General features: G+C 41.0%; 1 protein-coding gene across 2 annotated transcripts; it reads left to right on the top strand.

The window, feature by feature from the left end:
• The first annotated feature begins 874 nt into the window (after window positions 1–874).
• LOC119740584 (2-oxoisovalerate dehydrogenase subunit alpha, mitochondrial-like) lies at window positions 875–11,940 on the top strand. Of its 2 annotated transcripts, none has more exons than XM_038215933.1 (9): window positions 875–1,114; window positions 3,019–3,282; window positions 4,307–4,415; window positions 4,741–4,902; window positions 6,059–6,203; window positions 6,678–6,739; window positions 8,500–8,641; window positions 9,137–9,308; window positions 11,314–11,940. In XM_038215933.1, the coding sequence occupies exons 1-9, from the start codon at window positions 1,064–1,066 to the stop codon at window positions 11,485–11,487; spliced, it is 1,281 nt and encodes a 426-aa protein (XP_038071861.1). In that variant the 5' UTR covers window positions 875–1,063; the 3' UTR covers window positions 11,488–11,940. The 2 variants fall into 2 exon arrangements, with proteins under 2 accessions (XP_038071861.1, XP_038071860.1); XM_038215932.1 differs by lacking the exon at window positions 875–1,114 and adding an exon at window positions 1,186–1,330.
• The last annotated feature ends 426 nt before the right edge of the window (window positions 11,941–12,366 follow it).

Here is a 12,366-nt window from a genome sequence, read left to right as displayed (position 1 = left end):
ATTTATCAAAAATCGGCCAAATTCCCCAAAATTACTAAAAATACACTATAAACACGTAAAATCACACGCAAGTGTTGTAATATTGCCTTAATTACGGTTCAAATGACATTATAAACAATCTATAGTCCCATAAATGAAATTGCATAAATTTCAGGCAAAACGCGGTTGTGCCAAGACGAAGTCCGGTTCCCAGTGAACCTCAGCCAAGTGGCACACCCAGGATTTGGCTGGGGGAGGGGGGGGGGGGGACTATTTTGACGTTGGTGGAGCCACTTACACACCCTCATTATACTGCTCGAAAATAGGCCACTTACAAATCACAAAGGTCAAGTCGTGGAACTAAAAAAAATTACCTCCCCCCCCCAAAAAAAATGACAACCTCTTGGGGGTGGGGGTGGGGCTCAAGCCCCCGAGTCCCCCTCCCCCTCTTGGGTGCGCCACTGCCTCAGTACCTAGACCAGGCAACCTATCCTATTTTGCAAAGGTTTGTTTGAAAACACTGAAGCTTATTTATACAAATGTACCATTTTTTTAAAATTGGCCATGTTTTTCTGCCTAGTGTCAAACAACCATTTTTATACAATTCTGCCAGAAATCTGCTAAAAAAAATCCCATTCTGTCAAATTTTCTGTCAAACTCGTTTTTTAAACAAAATATCTGTCAAAGTTAGCCGAAAATCGGCTAAAACGGTCACTGTGAAAATCCTCTCCAGTTTCTGGAAATGGTAACCTTCTAACCAATTGTCTGACGTCACCATTCACATGCGGCCGGCCGCTAAAGTTTCACCGCTTGTTTGGGAAGCAAGCTTCGTACGGGAGCGCTCTTCAATAACATATGGGGGCGAGTTTAATAATGCCCGCAATGACTAGACTGCAATAGACTGGAAACCTAACTTTAAGAATGAGGACATTGACAGTCATGTCTTATTGGCCAAGCATAAATCACTATGTGAGCATAAGTCACTGTTAATTATGGAAATCAGTTGCATGATTACATAACCTAAACATTTGAATTTTGTTTTAGAGTTCATTTAGGAGGCGATGTTCAAAAGCTTGCGTTCCCCATGGAGGAACACAATCCGTTCTCTGATACCACATCCTTCAAAAGGTCAAAGGTAAATCATGGTCAGAACCCTGACTAAACTTAATCGAAGAGTAGGTAATTTTTCATAAGAGAAGTCAGGGTGTTTTTGACATACACAATAGTAATACAACTTGTGAAAATGGCATCTCTTCGGCCGGTGTTTTCTCGGCGGATTTTAAAGCTTGTATCTAGCTTTAATCAAACTTTAGCGCCATCATCGTCATTTCACAGATCTCTTTCACTTTCGGTAGATGCATTTAATGTCTTAGCTTGTTCAGATCATTTGAATAAATGCTAGCCCTAGTTTATTTAGTTAGGATGTAGCCACTTCCTAGCCCCATAAATGTGGCCTATTTACTGGACTGCCTCCGTAAACATAGGCCACACATCCACATGTACAAAAATCGTGTCGACGGAGCCAAATTTTGATTTTCACATTTAGGCTTAGTTTGTAGGATTTTTTTGCTTTAGAAGCATACTAACCCTCTACATAGGCTAATCAGAAAGTGCTGCCTTTTTCAGATGTCCATTTTTCGTGAAATTTCCAGATACATTTGCACACGTTTGCGTATCAAAATTTCAACATGAAATTTCACAAAAATTAGACATCTGAAAAAGGCAGCACTTTCTGATTAGCCTATGTAGAGGGTGAGAATGCTTCTAAAGCACAAAAACCTACAAAGTAAGCCTAAATGTGAAAATCAAAATTTGGCAAAATCGACACGTTTTTGTACATGTGGATGTGTGGCCTATGTTTACGGAGGCAGTCCAGTAAATAGGCCACATTTATGGGGCTAGCCACTTCCATGACTTCGGAAGTGATAGTGTTGGAAGATAAACATGATAAACAAAGCAGATAAATGCACACAAGTCTATGGGCATGATGGGGGACGTGGTAACTGAATCCACATCTGCAATTTTGTTCTAGTAAAAAGAAGATGGAATTGGAAACTTTTTGTTCGCACAAAATTAAAGTTGGAGCATACAAAACATCTTAAACTGTTAAACCATGGTCACATGATGGTGCCATTGAAAACAATCAACATTTTGCATCTACTTCAAAACAAGAAATTTTCTTTGATTTCGTTGCACGCACGCGAGTGGCAAACTATAATCCCCAGACCCTAATCGTTGTCATGGGATCATGTGCACATGCACTAGTAGTAGTACATTTTTGCAACTCCGAAGTGGCTTATCATTACGGCAGTTGACTCTCTGGTTCCCTGACCAATGACCTGGCAATGTTCAACGTCAGGATCTTTGGCACTTGATATCAGACTATCAATCAAATGGTTCTTGAAGTTAACTTCGAAATTTATTCCTGTAAAAAAATCCTCCATAGCCACTGATCACTAAGTGACACTAACATGACGAAGAGTAAGACAAAAATGAAATCTTATTCAATAAAAATGTAGCATTTTTCCATTTGTCTGTTTGTCGACAAGGAACTAGCCCCTGCTGCATGCTTACCATAGGTGACTTTAGTTGACCAGGAAAGCACACACAGAACACCCTCAACACAAAATTTATTCACTGCTTTTCAGAAAGGTGGCAGGAGCATGTATGGTTGTATCAGTGAAGCAGTCCCTATGCTTATGAAGGGTGGTTAAGCCCCAAAGGTGCTAGCATAAGATTAATTAAAGCTAGTCTTGGGAATGGCACCAGAGATATTTAGTGTATACATGAAGTATGTACAACTTGTGTGTGAGTGATTTGATATTACAATAGCTTGAAGTGTGCTTAATGCAGTACAACTACAAGTAAACAACTGCCTTAAGGAGAGAAATGGCAGGTAACTGCATAAAGGTGGTAAATTTGTTGCGCTGCACCTACAAATGTGAATGTTCAATGTAGCATATTTCCATTTGCCTTTTGGAATCAAAGAAGCTATTGTCACCATTTTTTTTCTCTCGAATTTGATGCTTTGTTTCTCAGCACAATGTTCGTCAAGAGATCACAGCAGTGGGCGAAGACAAGCCACTGTTCCCCGGAGCCAGCTCCAGCTACACTGAGAAGCTCAAGTTTCTCGGCGGAGACGTCTACGATCCCATTCCGGTCTACAGGGTGATGAACAAGATGGGTAGCATCATCGACCCCAGCCAGGACCCGGGGCTGGACCAGGCATTTGTGGAGAAGATGTACAAGAGCATGACAAAACTCAATGCCATGGACAAGATCATGTACGAGTCTCAGCGTCAGGTAGGTATTTGTGATGATGAAGTTTGTCATGTGCTTATACTGATTGCTTCAAGTGGTATTCAGATAAGATTAGCCTCTTTTTTTGGGTTGATGAGAAAAATGTGAGAAAAAAAACACAACTCTCATTGAACAGGGCTGTCCAGACGCATGAAACGACCTATAGTTCAAGTAACCCTGGAAAAGTGGCCAAAAAACGGCCTGTAATTTTTTACTGTGTGACACTTGCTTAGGCCAAAAAAACCAAAAAAAATTGTTCTGCTTCCGGTTTCCCTACCTACTCTATTCTGACAGCCCCTACCCTTATTATTTTATGGGAAAAGTGAGGAAAAGTGAGGAAAAAAACACCCAAAACTATCAATTTCTACCTTTAACCCTTGACAAATGTAATTAATATATATTTTTTCTACACATAATGGACTTCTCCACTTGACAAGCTTGCCTTTTGGAGAAGCCCACCGCTTAATCTTATTCGTTTATCTAAATTGTTGTCTAAACCTTTTCCCTTTTCCCTTTAAAATGATTAAGTGGAAATAAATATGAATGAATGAATGAATGACTACACGCAGACGCCTCCATATGATCATACACAAACAAATTGGCAAAAAAAAAGCAAATTCCCTACCTACCTACCCTATTTTTGAATGCCATGTAATCAGAAGCAGAACTATTTTTTTTTGGCCTTTGGGGCAGAATTGTTTTGTAGTTATTGAGTAGGAGATGGTCCCTACTGTAGTGCTTCTGAAATGGTCAAGAAGGGAAATACCCTAGCCTCCGTAAATAAGTGGCTAGATTTTTGCTTAGAAGTTTAAGACAGACATGAAGTCAGATGCCCCTTCAAATTATGAGCCCCCAATCATCTGGCATCATCAGCATTTCTTAAGATGTGGTTTACTGATGTTGGTGTTACGCGCCAACTATAGCATCGTCTCAAGTATAGTTGAGACTGTCTCAACTATGGTTAGAGCCATTGCTGTAGTCGGGTCATAACATCGGCATTTCCTTCTTTATTGTTGCCACTGATTAGGGGAGGATTTCCTTCTACATGACATCCTATGGAGAGGAAGGCACACACATTGGCAGTGCGGCAGCATTGGATGATAAGGATATCATCTATGGCCAGTACAGAGAGGGAGGTGAGCTCACAACTTCAATAAACCTAACCTAGCAGAAACACGCGTCAAATTGTAAATTTTTGAAATCAACATGTGCACAGTACAATTCCATAGTCATTCTATTATGTTTTTCGCAACATGTATTACGTGTTTAAACATTCATTGTGAAATATTAGGTAATCTCCTTTTTATTCTTTGTTATAATTTCCAACTGACCCTAATTAATTTTGAAGGGCAAAACCTAATTTGACCCTAATTAGGACCCCCAACCCACGAAAAAAACCTCTTTGGGTTTGTTTTTTGAAAAGGCAATAAAATCTTGGTGGTTTTTTTATTGTCTTTCCAGGGGTATTGCTGTGGCGTGATTTCCCACTGGAGAAGATGATGAATCAGTGCTATGGCAACAACGAGGACGCGGGCAAAGGGAGGCAAATGCCAGTGCATTATGGGTCGAAGGAGCACAGCTTTGCGGCCATATCGTCCCCTCTTGCCACCCAGATGCCCCACGGTAAGCTCAATCGCAGTATGGTGGGCCGGGCTCGCTGGGACGGGCTTGTGAGTTCAACAAGTGTTGTAGCCAAGGGATTTGTGATGGATCATGCATCATCCAGTCAAATATCAAATCACAAGCTATTCAAACGAACTGTGACAAAGGATTCCTTTGTTACTGTTAACCTGTTAATCCCCTAGTACATGTACTTGTGAATTGACATGTGATTTACTTGTGTCTGGACTTTGATTGACCTTGTGAGCTATCACCAGTACCTCAACAACGCCCCTAGGTTCAACCCCACCCCCTTCCCCTTCCTCACCCACCCACCCCCACCCCCTCCCCCAACCACCAACCCCAACTTTGGGGATTCAGATTTGAAGTTTACAGCAGAATAAGTCTGTATTTGGCCGTAAATTCGGCTGTAATTTTGTAGCATAAACAACTTCAGAAATGAAAATAGGATGTGCTGTGTAGTAGTCACATTAATAAGAAATGAGTGAAATACTGTATATTTCATGTTTCACTTCTGTTAAAGTGTACACTTAAACAACAATGCATTGAAATTTTCTCACCATAATAGTTCAATTTTTTACCATGGCGGGTGTGAAACACACTGTTGGCTTGAGCTGCTGCTTGGTGGGTGGGTGGGTGGGTTGGTGGACACTTTACTCGGCCATATATTGTATTCATGCAACTCGACTATTACAGCTTTGCATGTGAAGACGGTTTTTGCAAACACTTATGCGCATGCGTCTAAGTTGCATATTTTTGCATATTAGATCACGCCCATTTGAAGACCGGTTTTTGTAAACACTTACGCACATGCGTCTAAGTTGCATATTTTTGCATATTAGATCACGCCTCATTCTTTTTCGTTTTCTGTACTCTCGAGGTACAGGATGGCCTGGGTGCATGGACGGTGCCGTAAGCCATCTGCACACGTTACCCGGCCACCGTGGGTTGTACCACTTGCTACTTGTTTAAATTTCCTGTTTGTATTTCAATGCAAAACAATGTATTATGACCTTGTTGCTTTGAAATGATGATTTTCTTTTACTTTGCTGTAAAGTATTGTTCCCCAAACATGTTCTTGTGATTTTGATACTAGTAAATTGATAATTGATGAAACTGGTGAGGAGAAGAATTCCCTTTTTTACTTGCTCTGAAATAGCTGCTGGAGCTGCATTTGCGCTGAAGAGGGCGGGACTTGACATTTGTACTGTCTGCTATTTTGGGGATGGAGCAGCCAGTGAGGGCGACGCCCATGCAGCACTTAACTTTGCCGCCACCCTAGACGCACCTTGTATATTTTTCTGGTAAGTCTGAAGAGCCCAGATTATCTGAGTAAAAATTCACCAACTTGAATCAATCTCACTTTGATTGTTTGTCACAAGTCATGCAACACTAGAGAGAAATTAATTGGAGCGAAGTGTCTTGCTTAAGGAGACGCACATTGTGATGTTGTCATCTTTGATATGAGAAAGAGAAGTGTGTCTTGAGTCAATTTGACTCATTAGGCAGGTATTTATTGCCGGTTTCCTTGGCATGAAGCAGCTCGGTATATCCCTCAGATTGGATACCAGTCCATTGTAGGTTACTCCTCCGTTGAAAGCAAGTCAAGGTAAAGTGGCTTCCACAAGGACACAGCACATGGCCAGTACCTGGATCTATTCATGAGTGACAGACCCCAGCCATACTTCCCACTATTGTCTGTGATGGATGCATTTGAAATTCAGATCAATATTTTTGTAAACTTTTTTTTAAATAGTTTTTCTCAAATTGTTTCACAGCCGGAACAATGGTTATGCCATATCAACACCAACATCTGAGCAGTACAGAGGAGATGGAATTGGTGAGTAAAAAATGGATGACTTTTATTTTTAGTCAGAGTAAACCTGGACATTTTCTTTTCTTCCTTACTGAAAAAACTCAACACATCAATTAGGCCTGGGTGAGTAGTGGATTTTTCTTCTCGAGTACTCGCAAAGATTAATTCCCATAAAAGCAGAAAAATGACATATGACGGGAAATAACTACAAGCAAATAACGTGCAAGCCACAACACATTCTTCTATACAATACTATATTTTATTTCTCAGGAAACAACAAATACATGTACACAGATGACCAAAGTTACAAGGAACACACAAAACGAAACTTTAGATACAACCACAAACAAACAAAAACAAAATACCATTCAGCTCCCAAAGGATTGCCCAAAAGTAACATTGTTTCTGTCTAGGGGCTCTCCAAGCTATATGGCAAATATAAAATGAAATTTGAACTAAAGTAAAAAAGTTAAATAAAGCTTATGTAACGTTTAAAACAAATTATATAATTATTAAACAAACAAATCAAAAGCAAACAACCAAAAAAAACCTGAACAAACAAACAAACACCCCAACACAAAACAACCCGATAAAAAAAATAGAGTAGAACAACTAGTAGAACAACGAGTAGTATAAACTACTCGCGAGTATTCGAGTAATCAAGCAACTCGCCCAGCAGTACCATTGTGCATTTATCAATGTAGTACATGTACATGTATTCAACTTTTTTCCTGGAAAGTTCATTATTGGAGGTTTTTACAAACAATCAAACAAACAATGGGTTGGTATGTTAAAATATGAAACTTGTTATTTGTCAGTGTGTTTGCATCTTAGTGGGCGGCTTATCAGCTTTCCACAAACTTACCTGTACTTGTACAACTTGCAATTATGGATGACTGAGCACCATTGATTTTAAACACTTCTAATATCTTAATTAGAATGTTTCATAAGTAATTGCAAAACTACTGTTCGCTTGTTTTTCCCACGTTCACGTGTTCAGAGTTTGGTTATTAAGTGTTCTTTACACCTGGTTACTCATTACATTTGAAAAGTGATTGAAATTTAAAAGTTTGATCAAATTAAGATGTTGGCAAGTTTGTTTTGTTTAAGTTGTAATTAGCTTTAGTACTGAATTAATTACCTGTATTAAACTAAAATCAAACAATCCACGATCACAATGACGTATCTCCAGCAGATGCCATTTTGAGCCAATACGCTTGCCTACGTTACTGCTCACAGCTTTGTGTTTTAGAACATGTCTTATCCCTAACCCTGCCAGATGCAACACAATGCAAAAGTGCGTGGGAGCATGCTGCATTGGGCCATCAACATAAATGCTTAACCAGCAATATTTGAGACAATAGCAGCTAGTCCTGTTGAACAGTGCCACAGGGACTGTGAAGACTTTGAACTTGGGAATTTGACCTGATGATGGCTCTTGTTACACTGGGCAGGCCTGTCACTGTAACAACTGTTGCATGGTGCTGCATTGAGCAGGGCTTTTAGACAATTAATCTGGAGTGTAAGGGTCTAAATATAGATAACAAGATAAAGCAAGTCTAATACAGCTGGTTCCAGATCGATTTGGTCTGAGGAGTCCAGGTGGCCATCTGAGTCCAATGTTTGGGCCAAGAAGAGGCTTGACCACGACCGCTTTAGAAGTGACTGTCAGTGAGTCACTGAGATAGGTCTGTAGAGGCTGGCCCGCTGAGACCAGCACGAACGATTACATAGGAGCTCCTTCATGGTCCTTTATTGTGATTCTTCCATGCCCCAATCTTTAGCTTGTCGTGGTCCAGCTTATGGCATCACCAGCATACGAGTAGACGGTAATGATGTCTTCGCTGTCTACAACGCAACCAAATCTGCAAGGGAGATTGCAGTCACGGAGAGTAAGCCAGTTCTGATCGAGGCCATGACATACAGGTTGGTCTTTCTCACCCTCTTTTCTTCGGGTATTTTGACTTTAAACGTGTATTTCAAGTCTGCTAACTCTAACCCTGCCAGACGCTACACAGTGCATCAGGTGCACAAGGCTGTGAGACCGTGCTGCACTGAGCCACCAGCACCAGTGCATAAAACAACAATTCTGAAACATTAGAGATAGTCCCATTGAACAATGCCACAGTTGTATCCTGCTGCAGTTGGTGATCTGATGGATCTTGCTAAACTCAGCAGGCTTGCCATTTAGACAAGTGTTGCATGTTGCAGCATTCAGCAGGGTTTCTAGCCAAAACACCCTGGAGGGTTGGGCTAATATTCCATTTGTTGTCTTGAATCAAATGACCTTGTGTAAAGCCAGCTGGTAATTTTGAGCAAAAGCTTGCAGTTTCTCATCTCAAAACTCTTTCATTTAGTGATCAACCAATAAGGAGTTCCATATGATTTTTCTTGCCTGTATATTTTATCCACGTGGTTCAGGATTGGTCACCACAGCACCAGTGATGACTCCTCAGCCTATCGGTCAGTGGACGAGGTCAAATACTGGGACAAAGAGGACCATCCCATTGGCCGACTCCGCAACTACATGCTGAGCAAAGACTGGTGGGACGTGGACCGAGAGAAGGCATGGATGGTGGAGGTCAAGAAAGAGGTCAGCACTACTTTGTATAACTGAACTATTATTTTGTGGAATTTTTTTTTAGTTTTGCCTTTCAATTCGGGTGATTCACAATGCAGTGCGCCACGGAGAGTTTGCCACGGAGAGTTAATTTTTCCCAGTGCATTGTGGGAGATGGTCAACAAATTCGCAGTTTTGTATACGTATGATTTCTTTTATTTTTATCAATACGGTGTTTTTTTGTAAGGCGGCAGAACACTATGCCCCAATCTATAACACATTAGCTCAAATTGACTACTGACACTCATTCCAATGGGCTATGTTTTGTCGACCGTAAACTTGAAAAATTGACTCTTCGTGGCAAACTCTTGGTGGCGCACTGCATTGTGAATCGCCCGAATTGTAATTGAAGCACTGTATACTCAGTGTTTTCTGAGGACTTGCAAGACTTGAACCAACATGGGCCCAAATTCTTGGCTCTACTTACTGTTAGGGATAAATCCCTGCTTACTATAGCACAAAATTCTGTGCTTGCGGTAAGCGTATTTCACAGGTTAGCAAGGAATTTAGGCTTATATCGCATGCTTCATCTTATAACTAAGGATTCTGTGCTTACAGGGTTAGCACAGAATTTGTATACTAGAGTGGTTAGCACAAATTGGTGATCGTAAGCGCGGAATGCTGTGGTTAGCAGAGGCATGAAATTGGGCCATGGTCAGGCCCTGACATGTAGTAGCTGTTGGGTTTGAGTCGTCAATAGACACAGCATAACTGTAGTTTTGGAGTCCCAAGTAATGATCGAAGCGTCGTGCCAGCTAATGTTCAAAACCATAACTTTTTTTTTTTTGGTCTACAAAAGCTGACAAAATACACTGGAGCTTTATCAGGCATGGGGTCTGACAGTGATTTGGTGCCTAGATTTTAAGATGTAATGCACTTTTGAGATCATAAATATTTTTTTGAATTTTCTATTAGTTATGTTAAGCCGTGTCCGCACTGGATTTTTTTTTAAAGGTTTTAACGAGACGATGGTGAAATAAGAAATGGTCAAATGTGACCACTGTCCGCATTTGGACTTTCAATACGGGAAATTTTACCCCGCCGCGTGGGAGAAGTAACCGAGCTAGCTGTCAGTATAATGACTTACAGTACGCAGAGAACAAAATGCCGATCACATTTTCAGCCCCCGATACGCACAGTAATATTACACACGCCATTTGCATGCACAACATAATCGTTTACACGATATTATTTCAAAAAAGCCTATATTTCTGTCACATGTGTGATGCACGATATCGAAGCCATGCCGCTGTACGATGTTCCGTGCGGCAGCAGTGCCATCGGTATTCGTTGGTTCCCATCGCATGCTAACAGAATCAAAGCTATGATATAGGACCGGAACCAGTGACTACGGCCTACGTACGGTACCGGACCATGATGTACCATGCATGACTACAGTATAACAGGACGAATTTGGATCGTAGAAAATACCAAACAAACATCGGTGGAGAAAGAGAATTTCTGCAAATTAATTCCCAGAACATGATCACTCTTTTCTGTGTATGTATTTTTCTGTTTAAATATATTTATAACGAGATTTTACCGCTCGGACTTGATGATACACCGCAGCGTGTTTCTACAAAATGTTCGGCCACTGCACGTGCAGGTTCGTGGGGTCTCAGTATGCATGACCTCGCGCTCGGGCCAGATTTACACTTTCCTGAGCCGCTTTTACCGACTCGCACTGTCCGCACTGGACTTATCGTCTTGGGAAAAGTGACCTGATCAGTTTTCCTGGGCACCTGGTCAGTTTTCCTGGGCAGCAGTTGGCCAGTAGAAGTAACCACTGGACTCAGGAAAAGTAACTGAGAGGAAAATGTCCCAGGCTGTCCGCACTGGACTTAAAATGGGAAAAGTACCCATAGTCTCAGTAAGCTTTACCAAAAAAAGTCCAGTGCGGACAAGGGTTTAGTGGATGTAGCTTCTGTCCTTGGTATGCTGACCATAATAGATTTTCTCCTTTTTTTCAATTGATCAGGTCATGCAGAAGTTTCAGGCAGCCGAGAAGCTCAAGAAGCCGTCTCCGCAGTACATGCTGACAGACGTCTTTGACAAGCCCTCTAAGAGGCTCAGCCAACAGGCAGAAGAACTGAAGAAGCACGTGCAGCAGTACAAGGAGCACTACCCCACGGATAAGTTTGACGAACTGTGATGGAAAGGAAACTAAAGCCGAGTCCGAGTCACTTGCCTAGAGTTACTGACTATTTCCGTGACAACAAAGCAACCCGTTAAAGTCAAGTCCCACCCTGTAAAGGTCAAGATGCCATCATGGTTTATTTTAACCACCCACAAAAAAAGTATGCTACATGTATCTGCCTAAAAGGTTTTGCTAAACAAGAATCGGTTTTGTGTCCTTGTTGATATCCTGAGAGACTGAGCACAACATGGCAAAAGCACAAGAAACTAAAGTTCTTCCACTACAAAGCAAAACTGCTCATGAGCATGCAAATGGTGACAAATTTATCTCTAGGTAGACTTGATTATCTGCACGTAAACGCACACTTAGGACAAATTATCACTGCAGAGTCAAGTTTGCTTGAAGGTAATAATTGCGTCCATGCAATGGAAGTATTTTGGTTCGTGCTCAACTGAATTTGGCTGAGTAGTAATCGATCCCATGGAAGGGATGACTACGCTTGTGCTCGTGGAATAAAGCTCATTCCTTAGGGTATTGTGGGATCAGGGAACCAGTCTAGCTTGCTTGTAACCGTTCATAGGTGTGTAATCGATTGGAAACTACATGCGGACTAACTAAACATGGCAACTTGGGGACAGTATTTGAAAAATAAGCCAGTTTTTTCCAACACTGGTTGGCCGACCAGCGTTGGAAAATTGAAAAAAAAAAAAATAGCACTTTTCTTGAAAATTACAACACACCGGGTGCCATGATTTTACAGGATGCTTTAGACTTTCATTCACTTACAGTCCAGTAAGGTGTTTTTCATAATAATTTGGTAGTTTTGTTTTTTGATGTTTGCAAATGTTGTATATTCCCTTTAAAGTACAAAAGTTATTTGGCCATTGTGGTAAA

This window comes from Patiria miniata, unplaced genomic scaffold (assembly GCF_015706575.1).
Source record: "Patiria miniata isolate m_02_andy unplaced genomic scaffold, ASM1570657v1 HiC_scaffold_5, whole genome shotgun sequence".
NCBI lineage: Eukaryota > Metazoa > Echinodermata > Asteroidea > Valvatida > Asterinidae > Patiria > Patiria miniata.
This window is presented reverse-complemented; position numbering and strand designations above follow the sequence as displayed.

Excerpts from the sequence above, each read along its gene's own strand:
- LOC119740584 (XM_038215932.1), top strand. The coding sequence starts at position 1,223 with ATGGCATCTCTTCGGCCGGTGTTTTCTCGGCGGATTTTAAAGCTTGTA. Across the intron at positions 4,416-4,740 it reads TGGCCAGTACAGAGAGGGAG|GGGTATTGCTGTGGCGTGAT; the intron begins GTGAGCTCACAA and ends TTGTCTTTCCAG. Across the intron at positions 9,309-11,313 it reads TGGTGGAGGTCAAGAAAGAG|GTCATGCAGAAGTTTCAGGC; the intron begins GTCAGCACTACT and ends TCAATTGATCAG.